The following is a 15,989-nucleotide window of genomic DNA, read 5'->3' on the forward strand; positions in this document are numbered from 1 at the left end:
AAGCCGTGAGAGTTCAGCTGAACTCGCACAAATTCACTCCCGCATGTCAGTCCCGATTTCGGCTGCAATTTCAGAGACATCTGTGCAGGTTTCTGCACAGATGTCAATGTAAATCGCAGCCCGAAATCGCAAAAAGTAGTACAGAAACTACTTTTTGAAATCCGTGCAGCGCCGTAGATGCGGCATCGCACCAATTAGAACAGTGCCCATGACGGCAATTGCCGCCGATTTGACATGATTTGAAATGCTCCAGTGTGAACCAGGGCTGAAGGAAATTTGAATGCAGATAACAGATGGGCAAAACTCACGGCGCTTGTCATCTTGTCACATGTCCATCACCACATTCCCAGGAGCAAAAAAAATGTAATAGCTTTATGTAAAAGGCAGGCAAAAAAGATAGCTAAGCATTTTTTGGTAATAAAAAATGATTGTTCTTATATTAACACATATTTTTATGCAATAATGTCCCATGAGCATTAACGCACACTGGCGCAGCTATGCATTAATCACAAAGGTAAGTCGAGCCATGACAGAAGGAGATATTTATTGCAAGTAAAATCTAAGGATCAGTACAAAACCTGGTGGCCTTTTCAATGCAGATTCTTCAATTTTTTATTTTATCCAGGACGACCAAAAATATCACCATACGCCTTGTACTTTCGTGATAGCTATTCTGGGCAAAAGTCTCATGGTAGCATCCGAAAAAGCTGTGCTGTCTGTATGGTATCCCAGATTGGAGCCAAATTTGCTAGCGCTGTGTTAACTCTTCCAATGTATTCCATTTACAAAAGAAAGATCCAGGCTTTTATTAAATGGAAAGTACAGTGTATTCTAGGGAACATATGTTTTCAGCTATTATTGCAGTGCTTACTTTTATTTATGAACATTTAATGCCTGCCCTTCAATATTTTTGTTCTTGCACTAAATCGCAGTAAAGACTATGAAGTTAAGTTGCAATTGGATGAGATAGATAGATTACCTACTAGAGGGAGCTCTTAGTTCGACTCACCTTTATTCACCCTCTCTGCTTAAAGGAAACCTGTGGCCAGGCTATAGAAATTCATATATTTAAAGTGTAATTTTTTTTCCTATAAAAATAACAAACATGTTATACTTCCCTGCTCTGTTGCAGTGGATTTTCACAGAGCAGCTAAGATCCTCCTCTTCTCAGGTCCCTCTTCTGTGATACTGGCCCCTCCCTCCTGTTCAGTGCCCCTACAGCAAGCAGCTTGCTATGGGGGCACCCATGAATCCTGCACTCTGTATGTAGCGTACTCCTGAATGCTGCGCTCTGTAGGCAGTGCACTTCTGATCCCTGCACTCTGTACACAGTGCACCTCTGAACCCTGCACTCTGTACGTAGTGCACCTCTGAACCCTGCACTCAGTATGTAGTGCACCTCTGAACCCTGCACTCAGTACGTAGTGCACCTCTGAACCCTGCACTCTGTACGTAGCACACTCATAAACCCTGAACTCTGAACCCTGAACCCTGCATGCCTGAGCTCTTCACTCTGTATGCAGTGCACTCCTGAACTCTGCAACCTGTGCAGAACGCACTACTGGTATTTAACAATGCCCCATTAAGACCCTCCCACTGTTAGGCGGTAGTGTGATGCGTGGTTGAGTTCCTGCACCTATTCTCTGAGAAAAAAAGCCCTGCCCATGCCATCATACTTCCCTAATACACCCATGTGCATGAGGTCATAGTGTGATTGAGGATGAATTACTCAGCAGTACATGCAGCTACAAGATCAGTGAAGCCTTGTTTTTAGCACTTGTTAAAGTGATTGTAAACGATCACCTTGTAAAACAACCCATTCAGTTTAAAATAGAAATGAAAAGCAAAACATTTTTGTATAGTTAGAAAAAAAAAACAATATAAATACCCTTTTTTTTTATAAGTGATCACATTCCCTCTGTTCTCAGCTGCATAAGTGCTGGAGGGAGGAGTACCAGCAGCACACTGAGCTTACCAGTGAATGGCTGTGCAGCAAGGGTATCAGGACAAGTCTGATGATTGGAGGAGAGTACACTGAGTTCCCAGCATAGCTAGAGAACTGACCACAATGTTCTCTCCTGCTTAGTGTGGGGATTTCACATAAAGGAAGCAATACAAAGAGAACAGGATACTTTCTCATACAAGCACATGGAACAGCAGGCACATAACAGGAATATGAAGTGTTGGGGTAACAAACGTTTTAAGAATACTTAAGAATACTTTAATGTCTATAGTCTGGCTATGGATTTATTTATTAACTGTTGAGATAAAAATGGAAAATTGTATACTCACCTTTCCGTAATTTTCCTTTCCTGACGCATCTTCATGGCAGCACACACTGGGTTGTGACTCCGCCTCCACAACCTGACAGGATTGGTCTAGCTATAAAAGTTTGAAGAGAGATGACCCCCACCATTCTCTGTATATATCATCTAAGAACAGGGTGGGAACCTGTGTGCTGCCATGAAGATGCGTCAGGAAAGGAAAATTACGGAAAGGTGAGTATACAATTTTCCATTTTCCTGACGCCTTCATGGCAGCACACACTGGGAAATAACTCGCCAGTCGGGAGGGTGCAAACAAACACATTTTATTATTCTAAAGAGCTGTGGAGTTGGCTTTAATAATGGATCTGCCAAAGTCTGCTGTTGTTAGTTGAGCAAAGTCAATTTTGTAGTGAGAAGTAAACGTATGTCTAGATGACCAGGTCGCTGCTTTACATATTGTTTCTGGTGAAACCCTGCAGTATGCTGCCCATGAAGTTGCCACTGCCCTGGTTGAATGTGCCTTGATACCTTCCGGGATATTAAGTTGCTGAGTAGAGTATGCCTTTTTGATGGTGTTAACCAGCCAGGATGCGATCGTTCGAGAAGTTGCTGGATGACCTTTCCTAGGTCCGTGTGGAATTACGAGAAGAGTATCGGTCTTCCTGAAGGAAGCTGTGGTTTCTAGATAGTTGGTAATGACTGTTTTGATATCTAATGCATGAGGCTCACCTTGGTCGTCAGTAAAGGATGGAAGGGTGATATCCTGGTTATAATGAAAAGAAGATGCTACTTTGGGAGCGAAATGTTCCGAAGGCTTCAATACCACTCTATTGGGATAGAGAACTAGGTACGGTTCTGTTATCAGTAGTGCTCTAAGTTCCGAAACTCTTTTTGCAGATGTAATAGCGATAAGGAAGGTTAGCTTTAGAGTCAGGTTCCAAAGAGATATTGATTCAACCGGAAAAAAAGGAGGTTTTGATAATGCGTCAAGTACTGTAGAAAGATCCCATGCTGGAAAAGTGGGTTTTCTTGGAGGTCTGATTTTTAGGCAAGCCTTCATGAACTGGATCACCAGAGGATGCAGGGCCCATCTAATGCCTGTTTTAGCCGATAGGGCAGAAATCTGGACTTTAAGGGTACTTGAGCTTAATCCTTTGTTAATACCCAGCTGAAGGAATTCCAGAACTTGCGGTGGCTCGGGTGATACTGGGTTCCAATTTTTTTGTTGAGCTAGTGAACAAAACCTATCCCAGACTTGTGAGTACGTTTTGTTGGTGGTGCTTTTTCTTGCTTGTAAAAGGGTTGCAATTACTTCCTGCGAGCATCCCTGCTCTAATAGCCTAGTCCTTTCAATTTCCAAGCTGTCAAGTGTAGTTTCTCTGGTGCTGGATGTAGAAATTGACCCTGAGATAGGAGGTCTGATGTTACCGGGAGAGGCAGTGGATGTTGCAGGCTGAGCTGTAGTAGGGTAGTGAACCAAGGTCTCCTCGGCCAAAGAGGAATTACTGCTATTACTGTGGCTGACGATCTCCGAAGCCTGGATAGGAACCTCGCGATTAAGGGTACTGGTGGAAAGATGTAGCCCAGCTTGAAATTCCATGGATGGGTCAGACAGTCTATCCCCTCGGCCGACGGGAAAGCCGCCCTTGACAGGAATCTCCGACATTTGGTGTTCGTAGGGGTGGCTGCTAGGTCGATCTCCGGTATTCCCCAAGTTGTTGACAGGAGGGAAAAAGCTTGTTGGCTCAATGACCACTCGTTGTTCGAGAGAAGTTCCCTGCTCAAATAGTCGGCCAGCATGTTCTGGGCTGCTGGGACATATACCGCTCTCAGGTCTACTAGATGCACTTGTGCCCAATCCATGATAGGACGAACTTCTTCCATTAATGTGCGACTCCTCGTACCCCCTTGCCTCTGAATATATGCTACTGCTACTCTGTTGTCCATTTGGATCACAACGCTTTTTCCCGTCAGGTATGGAGAGAAAGCCAGGAGTGCCTGAAAGGCTGCTCTGAGTTCTAGTATATTCGACACTATACCATGAGCTTGAAACTTCCACTGCCCCTGGGCTGCTAGGTTTTGGTAATGAGCTCCCCATCCTGCCTGGCTGGCGTCCGAAGTGACCACCTCTGGCTGTGGAGGTACTATAGGTTTGTATCTTTTGAGGTTGCTGGATCGTGTCCACCACCATATGGATTGTTTCACATACCTGTGAATGTAGATCGTCTGAAGCATTGATGCTCCATTCCACTGCCTCAGGAAGGAATTCTGTAAGATTCTTGTGTGCCATTGGGACCACTGGATCATGGGCAGGGTTGCAGACATGGAGCCTAGGATACTCATACATACTCTGGCTGGTAGGTGTGTAGCTGAGATTAGCCTCTGAATTTTCTGGATCAGGGGCATGATCTTCTCCTGAGGAAGCTGCACTCTGTTCTGGATGGTGTCTAGTTCTGCCCCCAGAAATACCATCTTCTGTGTGGGTTGTAGTCTGCTTTTCTGCCAGTTCACTAGCCAACTGAAATCTTGCAGAGTTGAGAGTAAGATTTCTCGGTGTTGTATCAGGACCTGGCGACTCTCTGCTAGAAGAAGTATGTCGTCTAGATAATGGTGCACCCTCAGACCTTTTTCCCTGAGGTATGCAATGACGGGTAGAAGAACTTTGGTGAAGGTCCTGGGAGCCGACGAGATGCCGAAGGGTAGGCACTGGAATTGGAAGTGATGTTGGTTGATTGAAAAGCGGAGAAATTTTTGAAAGGCAGGATGTACTGGGATGTGAAGATAAGCGTCCGATAAATCTACGGACAGCATCCAATCGTCTAGATTTACTGCTAACAGAATGGATTGTAGACTTTCCATTTTGAAGGATTCTAACTTGATGTTTCTGTTTAGTCTCTTTAAGTCCAACACTGGCCGTAAGTCCCCTGTCTTCTTTTTTACTAGAAAAAGAGGGGAGTAGAATCCTCTGCCCCTTTGACATAGCGGAACCTCCAAAATGGCCCTTTTCTGTACTAATTCTGTTATGTACTTCAGAAGAATCCTTTTCTTGTCTGGAGAAGACGGTAGTTTTGTTGGAAGGAAGTGGTTTCTGGGAATCTTGCACAGGAATTTCCACTTGTGACCGAATTTGATCGTGGAAATGGTCCAAGGGTCCTTGATGTTTTCTGACCATATTCGTGCAAATTCTTTGAGTCTGGCGCCCACCCTCAGAGGATGGGCGGGCGTACCTTCAAAAGGACTTCTGTTGTTCGCCGGAAGGGGTGGCCTTGGTTTTCCGCATCCTCAGAAAGGATGATTGTGTGTTCCTCCAGTTTCTTTTAAATTCTTTACCTGGTCTATAGGTTTTGGCTTCTCTGTATCTTTCGGGAAGACTACCCTTGTAAGCAGGACCTCTTGATCTCCTAGGTCTTTTGTCAGAGGGAATAAGGCCGGATTTTCCCCCTGTTACTTTGGAAATGGCTGCATCCAACTTAGAGCCGAAGAGATTCGAACCATCATAGGGGATTTTGCACCAATTCGTCTTTGATGCTGTGTCGGCCACCCAGGGTTTTAACCACAGAGCCCTCCTAGCCATCACAGAGGCTAACATTGCTCGGGCCGAGCACCTGATAACGTCCACGGAGGCTTCTGTGATAAAATCGCCTGCCAATTTGAGTTCCTACAGAGACGTAATCACTTTCTGTAAGTCTGCTCCTTCTTGGAGAGATTTTTCAATATTGACAGTCCAGCTAGAGATGGCTCTACCAACTGCTGCTGTGGTGACTGCTGGTCTACATGCGCCACCTGCTGTGGAGTAGGCCTTCTTGAGTTCCAGATCAATCTTCCGATCTAGAACGTCACGGAAAGAAACAGCGTCCTCGATGGGTAGGGTGACATGTCTTGCCAGACGCATTAGGGAGGCATCCACAGTGGGAGCGTTAATCAAGGGATTGACTTTAGGTTCTTTCAAAGGATACATCTTGGCTAGCCTATTGTTTAGGCTGGGCCTCTTGTCGGATCTTTCCCACTCATCCTTGATCAAATCATTCAATTCCTCAATGAAAGGGAAGGTCTCTGGGTCCCTCTTTAGGTTTGGAAAATACTTCCGGATTTTCTGAGGTGCTTCCTCAGATTCTTCCCAACCTATGGCTTCCTTGACTGATTTTGCAAATGGTTCGACCAGACTGAAGTCAAACCCTGGTGGTACATCTGGATCTTCGTTTTCTGAAGGGGATTCTGGTTCCATCCCAGCCTCGATAGCTGAACGAGGGGGGGTCATGGAAGTACCTGGGTCTGATCTGGCCGGCATGGGTGTTGCTGATTCCATTATGGATTCTCGCACGGATTCCCGAATTAGTTTGGTTACTTCTCTGACGTCAGATTCTCTTTCTTTTGTGGCTTCATTGAAGCACGTACGGCATGCTAATTTGTCTGGCAATGCGGTGGCGCCACAAACCCAGCAGGTATTAACTGCGGGACGGGTATGTTGACTTCGCCCATGACGTGATGAAGAAGATCCTCTGTGATGTGATCGACTACGCCGAGAGTGACTGCGGCGTGAGTGACCATGGCGGGAATGACTACGGCGTGAGTGCCTGTGACGGGATGAGGAGCGTGACCGACTTCTGCGGGATTTCCTGCTTGAGTGACTTGATTTCTCTGTGCGTTTTGATTTAGACCTGGAAGGGCTGTCAGAAGGATTCTTGTTAGAAGATATGCTCTCTTTTTTCTCTCTCTCTTCAATACTTACCACTGAATGCGGACAGCCTCTTACCTTACCGGCCGTGGATGGTCTGCTGGGGCAGTGGTCTCCATGAGCAGAGAGGAAGAGGCAGGCAGGAATAGAAGAAGTTCTGGAAGGAGGACAGAACAGACATATATATATGTGTGTATAAACATATACACACTACCTTCATCATGACGATTTTATTTATTTATTTATTTAAAAGATAAACAAAGAATAAAAATCAGAGAGGAAGAGAAACAGGCACTTACCTGGATCCAGTGGAGTAGTTTCTGGGCAATGATGTGCAGAAACGAAGGCTGGAACCATAACCAGAATGTTTTCCTTCATCTGGAGTCCTCTTTTAAAAAAGACCGCCGCCGTCGCGGCAAAATGACGCTTCGCGCATGCGCAGAAGCAGCGCGAAGATTCCGGCGCCATCTTGGAATCTGGAAAAGGCTTAGAACGGCCCTATCTTTGCCCCTCGCGCATGCGCGATGCAGATGAGACACGCGGTGGCCATGACAGGCATAGAACTAGCGCTGTGGGACTAAAGGTCCCAGAGGAGAACAAAAAAGCATAAGAAAGGTAAGAAAAGATGCCAAGTCTATTGGAAGATGTTGGGATTAGATAGTAGAAAGATACTGGAGGTAAAAGTGAAAGGAAAGAAGGAAAAAGAGAAAACGGAGACCACTGCAAATGTTGAAGCTTCTTTAAAGCTTGCTAAATGCCAGAGGATATGTGCTGAAGCCCCTGAGACCACCAGAGTGGGGTTCCCTCCATAGAAGCTCCTTTAGAGACTGTACAGGAGGGACTTCCAAACAGGAGAGGCTTGAACCTGCTGGGGCGATGCGGTAAGAGGCTCTGCGATGTCCATCCATCTTGTCAGGTGAGGATAAAAAAGAGAATGGTGGGGGTCATCTCTCTTCAAACTTTTATAGCTAGACCAATCCTGTCAGGTTGTGGAGGCGGAGTCACAACCCAGTGTGTGCTGCCATGAAGGCGTCAGGAAATACGGAGGGAGTGCATTGTTTTTAATGAGTCATGTGACTCATAGGGTGACCACATTTCCAAACTGCCATTCAGGGACAATTTTCCCAAGGACTGGGGGGGGGGGTTTGTGTTGAATGTAGTCTCGGGGTTGACGGGATTTCGGCGGCGAGTGATTTGTCGGGTGAATGGCTGGTTTTAGCACTTATATCATCCCAACACCAACACCCTGCTTATATCATCACTTATATAATCTCAACACCATGCTTGAAATGTATTTCTATTATTACATTGTAATAATAGACCCCCCTCCCTTAGTACAGACTCCCCCCCTCCCTCAGTACGGATCTCTCCTCCACTAACTATAGACCCCCTCCCGCAGTACGGACCCCCCTCTTCTCCACTATGTATAGACCCCCCTCCCTCAGTACGGACCCCCCTCCACCAAGTATAGACCCCCTTCCTCAGTACGGACCCCCCTCTCCACTAAGTATAGAACCCCCTCCCTCAGTACGGAACCCCCTCCACTAAGTATAGACCCCCTCCCTCAGTAGGGACCCCCCCTCTCCACTAAGTATAGACCCCCCTCCCTCAGTACGTACCCCCCTCTCCACTAAGTATAGACCCCACTCTCTCAGTATGGACCCCCCTCAGTATAGACCCCCCACTAAATACAGACCTCTCCTGCATTAGTTTAGACCCCCCGACTAAGAATAGACCCCCCTCCCTCAGTACTGACCCCCCTCCCTCAGTACAGACCCCTCCACTAAGTACAGACCCCCCTCCCTCAGTATGGACCCCCCACTACGTACAGACCCCCCACGGTACTGACCCCCCTCCTTCAGTACAGACGCCCACACTAAGTACAGAACCCCCCACAGTACTGACCCCCTCCCCTTCCACTTGTGCTAGTAGAGAGGTGGGGGTTGGAAATGTGCTGGGGGGGTGCTTTTTACCTTTTTCCTCATCACTGTCCCTCTCCCCCTCCTCAGTCCATCTACATACATATAATAATATAAGCTTACAACAGACCTCAGATCAGTGCCAGTGTCCCTCCCTCCTGTGTACATGTAAACAGCCAAGGAGGAGGAGGCGGCTTTGGCCCACTCTGCGGTATGAGGCAGGGATACAGCCGGGGGCAGAGCCACGGAGAACGTAATCCAGACTGCAGTGCCGGTGGATTAGTGTCTTTGGGGTTGCCCCCGCTTACAGCCTAGTCTGGCATGGTGGAGAGTGTTAGGTGTGGAGGAGGAGAAAGTTAACTTCTCCACCGCTTTGCATGCTGGGCAGAGTCACTGCTGTGAGGTCAGAGTCTCAGGTGGAGCTGGAGCGAGCACCAGCGCTATGGCAGGGTTTGCTCGCTCTGTCAATTTCATTTCGGGACATTGTATTGTCCCGGAATGAAGGTGACAAGGACCCGGGACAGACCTGCTAATTGCGGGACTGTCCCGGGCAATCTGGGACACGTGGGCACCCTAGTGACTCGTGGGCTCCCATTGTGAAAAAGTGGAGTAAAGCACAGCCATTGTGTATCACCGCAAACAAGGGAACAGAGCCTGTAGTGTCAAAATGTAGATGTACCATGTATATTTATATTTACAAACTATACAAAGAAATAAAGATTTTCAAAACACTCACTGATAAGATTATCATAAAACTAAACTGTACTATATGTCTTAAAAAAAAAAAATCAAAAAAGTCTTTGTATAAATAAGAACACAATGCAAAGACAAAATATAATAATCAATAGCGGTTTACCTGACCTAAAACTTTTTTAGACTCTAGAATAAAAGCTAATGATCCAAATTATATTTTCGCTAGCTATTATTCCAAAGGTTTTAGGTTATCTGTGTACGCTCAAGACAATGCTAACTATTGCACATTGTGGTCCAAATGCAGAGAGAGACAAACCCAAGTAATATCATTTAGCATTTTGTCTGGAATTGCTCCTGAAAAATAGCAGTCACCTTCCTGGTATTTGAGTGTACCTAGGCACCCCGGTGCCCACAGCATCATAGCAGACTATCTGCAGTTCAAGATGTAAGGTACTGCTGCCTCTAAGTGCTGGTCTCAGTACATTTAGAGATGTCACTCCTGTGCTGCTTACTATTCTCCTTGCTGAAAGCTCTGACATGAGGAAGCAAAGCCTTGCCTCCACCAATATGGCCACCTCCACACAGAGGCAAAGTGAATTAAAGGCATTGTAAATTAGCAATAAGAAGAGGCCACAAGCAATGCTGTTGACCAGTCCTTTGCCCTCTGCTTGCCCTTTTTTTGTCTACAGTTAAATCTTCTTTAACATTATACCTTCATCCAGAGTTAACTGCAGGTGCACAGCCATACTAGAAATGGGGCAGTTGCTCTGGAGCCACCACGATGTGCATGTAGGACATAGTGGGCTATGGCTTAGTAATCTAGGACTGCTGGGGGGTTTGGCATTTATTTTAAGAAATAGGGGGTGCCCATCCGTATCTGACCCAGGCCAAACCACTTCTTAAAAACAGTACAGTGTGTGTATTATATGCACTCTTTAAATCAATGTTACCTCATAAAACAATCAAAACCAGAATATTCTGCTGACCTGGTGCTGAGGAGGGAGATTCTGAGTATGGAAATAATGATGTACTCTACCTTTTCCTTCTCCAGAACAAGAGACTGGTGATCACAGATGAGGCCCCCAGGGAAGAAACATTTAAGGTCTTGGATGGCAGCCTGATAAGAAGTGGAACCTGCAGAACACGGAAAGTGGTGTAAAGAATGGAACAATAACCTAATGGACAACTATGTACTGTATATTCCATATTAACACAACTTGAATTAAACTTTAACAACCCAACAATTAATGAACCCGTACTTCGTTTTTACATGAAATAGCGATAATTATTTCCTAAGAGCAATCACCGTAGGATGCCTACTATTCCCTTTATTAGTCCGAAAAGCATTTTGTGTCTAAGTTTAGATATTTAGAAACATAAGGAATAATTAGAAGAGTTAAGCACAATTAAGGGGTACTGGTATTAAATGTGCAAAAGTCACAGGAAATCTGAGATAACACTTAGGACAAAAAGGTATTTAAAGCAAACATGTGCTTTGTCCATGCCGGGCAAAGCAAAAATTGTGCTTTAATGCCCATCTTCCAAGCAGTGCATACCTCACCATGGATGCCAAAGTGCCCATGTACTACAAAAATACATCTCGCTCACCTTCCTACCATGTGACAGCTCTAGTGTTTGGCCCAGCATTATCACATGGGGGCAGAGAAATAGTCCTCATCACTAACCTTAACCCTACGAGCAGGGCTGGACTGGGACAAAAATTTGGCCCTGGACTTCATCCAGACTGGCCCACTTTGACAGGTCTCTCCCATGCCGGCTTGCCACCCAAGCCCCCCCCCCCCCCCCACTAGCCATTAGCCGTTCTACATTATTTCTCTTATAGGCAGTACCAGTGGGGAAGCTAGACATTATTTCACCTGGGGCAAAGAATCAGTTTGGCGCCCCCCCCCAATGGGACAAGATTAGGCAGGAAAGTGAGGCCGCCCTCCTTCCAGATCGTATGATGAGCTTCTCAGTGTTGACTCCTGAGCATCATGTCTGTATTCAGGCGCGCTGCATAACTAGCCAGGGAGAGGAGGTGAGCACTGCGGGGGGGGGGGGGGGGACAGAGGACCGGAGGGAGGCAGCGGTCCACTGTCACTGAAATCGGCCCACTGAGCCATCGGCCCACCGGGAAACTCCCTGTAGTCCCAATGGCCAGTACATGCCTGCCTACGAGTCCAACAGCAGCAAGAAACATAGGAAGGGCTTTCCTCGCTCCCAATGCCTGAACTGAGCAATGGGGGAGGGAAGGAGGGTACTGCACAAGTTTGCTTTAAAGTTGAAATATGGCCAAAAATGGTCTTTGGCTATTTTCATAAAAATAAATTGGCTCTAGGGATGTGTGCCCCATCTCTAGCTGCCTCTGTATCTTACTTTTACTCAGGCAGCAATCCCCAGTCAGCGCCAAATGTCCAGCATTGAGATTTTTTTAAACTTTACATTTTTATTAGCATTATAAAGCGCAATCCAAGGAGTGTGAACATTCTTAGTTACAGTAAGTATGTTATGGTTAACACCATTTAACAACAAACAACCATAAATTAATAAGTAATATAGTAAACCATCGTATGGTGCAAGATCTTGCAGTAAAATAAGTCCTTTGATCCGTCTACCCAAATGGGTGCTAATGTAGATGGATCCAATTCCACTCTTTATAAAGGTGACAGGTACAATAAGAATAGATCAGTAGTATCCAACCTAATTACACATCACAACCTTTTAAATAGTTAGAGGCTCTTTGATTCTTCCAGTTTCTTATAAAATTATTAACTGAGGAGTTTTTCCGAGCTAGAAGAAGCTCATATTAGGCTTGAGTGTTTACTCTAGCGACCACCCTTGACAAGTTAGGAGTTTCTGTAGATTTCCACATGCTTGTGATGGGTAGCCTTGCCGCTACCAGAGTATGTGTTACTTTCGTCCTAAAACATATTGGTTATCAATCCAGATTTATTCCCAATAAGGCCATTTCTGGTGTCAATTCTTTTAACATGCCTGTGAGGTCTCCTATAAAAGAGGAGATGGCGTTCCAGAAACTTGTTAAATTTTTGCAGGCCCATAGTGTATGGTATAGATTACCTAAAGACTCACTGAACCTCTAACATAATGGTGATATGGAGGGGAATATTTTTGCCAATCTATATAGGGTCAGATACCACCCTAATAAGGATTTTTTGAGAATTGTCCCAATGTTCAATGCAAGTAGATGTTTTAGTTATTGTTGTTATAGCTTTTTTCCATTGTTCCCAAGAGAATGTTTGTGAGAGTTCTTTCTCCCATTTCAACATGTTGGGATTTTTCCCATTTGTAGAGATGGATGAAAGGAGGTTATAAAATAAATATATTCCCCTTTTTTATTTAGATGGGTATCTGTTAAGTATTCCCAGATTATCGTGGGAATGGTTATGTCTTCTAGTTTTAATTTTTTTAGGAGGTTGTTTTTGTTCTTTTTATTTTCGACTATGTTTTTGAGATGATCTGGTAGATATTGGTAGGATTTGAAATCCTTGCTATACCCAATCACTTGTTGATTTTTTTATTCTACAGCATTCTACTATTCTTGTCAGAGTTGGTACTTTAGTACAAGGAATTTCTTTATTAGATTTGGAAAGAATATCTTTCCATGCAATTAAGGTAGCTTTTATAGATACAAGGTTGGGTATGAATATTATTTTTTTGTATTATATGCTTGACCATAGACAGAGCGTATAAATCATGTCCTTTTGTGAATTCTTTTTCTATATGCACCCATAATTTGTCATTGGGGGTGGCAAACCAAAATTTCATTTGGTCTAATAAGGAGGCATAATAATAATTTTTAATATTTGGTAGTCCCATTCCACCAAATTCTGTATTAGTGGTTAGTATATCAAATGCTACCCTTGTTTTTTTTCTCATTCCATATGAATTTCTTCATTTTTGTATTAATTTGTGTAAAAAATGTTGCTGGTATCAAAATTAGGAGGGAACGAAAATAATATAATATCTTGGGTAAGGTTTTCATTTTAAAGGCTGCTATCTTCCCAACCCACGATAGTTGTACTTTTTAAATTTTTTGCAGATCTATATTAATTTGTTCTGTTAGTTTGATGTATATAATTTAAATGCGGGATAGGAAAGTTGTATGCCTAGATAGGTGATGGATGGTTCATTCCAGTTGTAGTCATAATTCTTGCTTAGTATATCAATTTGGTTTTTGGGGATGTTCATGGGTAATACATAACATTTATTTTGCTTAACTTTGTAGTAGGAGACCTCCCCATAATGATGTAGTAATTTTCTAATTTTTGGTATGGAGGATTCGGGGTTAGATAAAGTTAAAATGATATCATCAGCAAAAAGTCCAATTTTATGCTTGTGTTTTCCAATAGTGATTCCAGTAATTTCAGGGTTTTTTCTTATACTTTCTGCTAATGGCTTTATTATTAGTGAGAAGATTATAGGGGACAATGAACATCCCTGCCTAGTTTCATTCGTCAGTTTAAAGTTTTTGGATAGTGTTCCCGAAGAGTATACTGTGGCTGAGGGTTGTGAATATAAGGACATAATGGCTGAATGAATAAATCCCGTGATACCAAATTTTTTAGAGTTTGAGATATGAATTGCCAATGCACCCTATCAAACGCTTTTTCTGCATCAAGTGCTAGGAAGATAGCTGGAGTATGGCTTCCTTTCACGAATCCCACTTGATCTGCCCCAATAAGGTAGGAGGTTATGTTTAGTAAACGATTCGCTATAATTTTCGCGTACATTTTAATATCCGAATTTAGTAATGATATTGGCCTATAGTTGCTTGGTGCTGTTGGGTCTTTATATGATTTTGGAAGTGTAATTATTAGTGCTTCTAGCATTTCTTCCGGGTATTGATTATCATTTTAGTTAAATGTGGTGATAAAATTTCTGTAAAGGCTTGATAATATTCCCCTGATAACCCATCTTTACCTGGGGTTTTTTTTTTGGGCGTGGTTTCATTTATTGTAATAGGATTATTTAACAATGTTAAGTCGTTGGGGTCTATTTCTGGAAGATTTATTTTGCTTAAAAATTCTGATATATTTTTGTTTGTAGGTTGGGGGATACTTTTATCTTATTTAAGGTTGTATAGGGATTCGTAATAATCTGCAAATGTGTTAGCTATTTTTTTTAGGGTCGTAATTTAATGTACCTGAGATATGGTGTTTTAAACTTTTTTTTTTTATTTTGGAGTTTTTTTTTTTTTTGTAGATTTGCTAATAGTTTGCCAGCTTTATTGCTTTGAGAGTAGTAATTCAACTTCAGTTTTTTCAAGTATTTATCATGGTCTTCTATTAACAGATCTCTCAGATCCACCCTTAGATTATTCAGTTGTATAGTTAATTTAGGATCTTTGGGATTCTTTTTATGTTTTTCCTCTACTGACGCGATCTCTTCTAGAGTTTTATTCATTAAATTAAAATGTCCTCTTTTTTCTTTTGCTGCTATTTGTAGTATTATGCCTCTGATATAGGCTTTGTGTGAACACCATAAGGTGGTATTTTCCACCGAACCATCATCATTGAAATTAAAGAATTCCTTAAGTTTTTCTTTTATCACTGACAAATGGATTTGTTGAGATAAAATATAGGTATTGTTCCTCCATAATTTGTTATTAGTACAGGTTCGGCCTGTTTTGATTTCCAATGTTATTGGAGCATGAGCAGACCAGCAAATGTTATGGATCTGAGCTTTAATTACATTTGGGAGCAAGATTTTGTCCGTGATAAAATAGTCAATCCCGGAATAGAATTTGTGAACCTGGGAATAAAAGGTGTAATCTATGAAATTCGTTATTTTTTAATTCGGACATTCGGATGCATCCGAATGTCGGAAAGATGCAAAATTGGGCCGAATTAAGATTCGTTATGAAACGAATTGCACATGTCTAGTGTAATCTCTTTCACTGGAGTGTAAACACCTCCAGGGATCATACATATCTTCCATAAAGAACATTTTATTGAGTCCGGATCTATTGGGTTTGCCTTGCTTGTTGGTGTTGATAATGGGGTCTAGAGGTGCATTAAAGTCCCCACATAATATTAGGCGGCCTTTCTGTATTTTCCGAGCTTTTTGTAGAGTTTTTTGGATAAAATGTTGTGGGTTCTTGTTGGGGGCATATATATTGACAATAGTGTAGTTTTCATTCTCAATATTTGCAACTAATATGATAAATCTTCTTCTAATGGTTGAAAGGACACCAAGTCTTTTATTATCGTTATTACTCCCTTCTTCATCCGAGAGTTGTTGGATACATATATATGAGGAAAGTTATTATGAGAAAATTTCTGAGCTTTATCCTCTGCAAAATGCGATTCTTGTATGCATATAAATATCGCTGTTCAATTTTAATATGTCTTTCCAAAGAGCTTTCCGTTTGAATGGACTATTAAGGCCCCTTACATTCAGTGACATAAATTTCCA

General features: G+C 43.0%; 1 protein-coding gene across 1 annotated transcript in view; it reads right to left on the minus strand.

The window, feature by feature from the left end:
- The window catches only part of LOC141148803 (dynein axonemal assembly factor 8-like), a 218,919-nt gene that overhangs the window by 66,881 nt on the left and 136,049 nt on the right, over positions 1-15,989 (minus strand). Inside the window, exon 26 of the mRNA XM_073636564.1 lies at positions 10,591-10,688. Coding sequence (XP_073492665.1) covers positions 10,591-10,688 — 98 coding nt within the window. The remainder of the gene's footprint in view (positions 1-10,590; positions 10,689-15,989) is intronic.

This window comes from Aquarana catesbeiana, linkage group LG06, assembly GCF_042186555.1.
Source record: "Aquarana catesbeiana isolate 2022-GZ linkage group LG06, ASM4218655v1, whole genome shotgun sequence".
Lineage (NCBI taxonomy): Eukaryota > Metazoa > Chordata > Amphibia > Anura > Ranidae > Aquarana > Aquarana catesbeiana.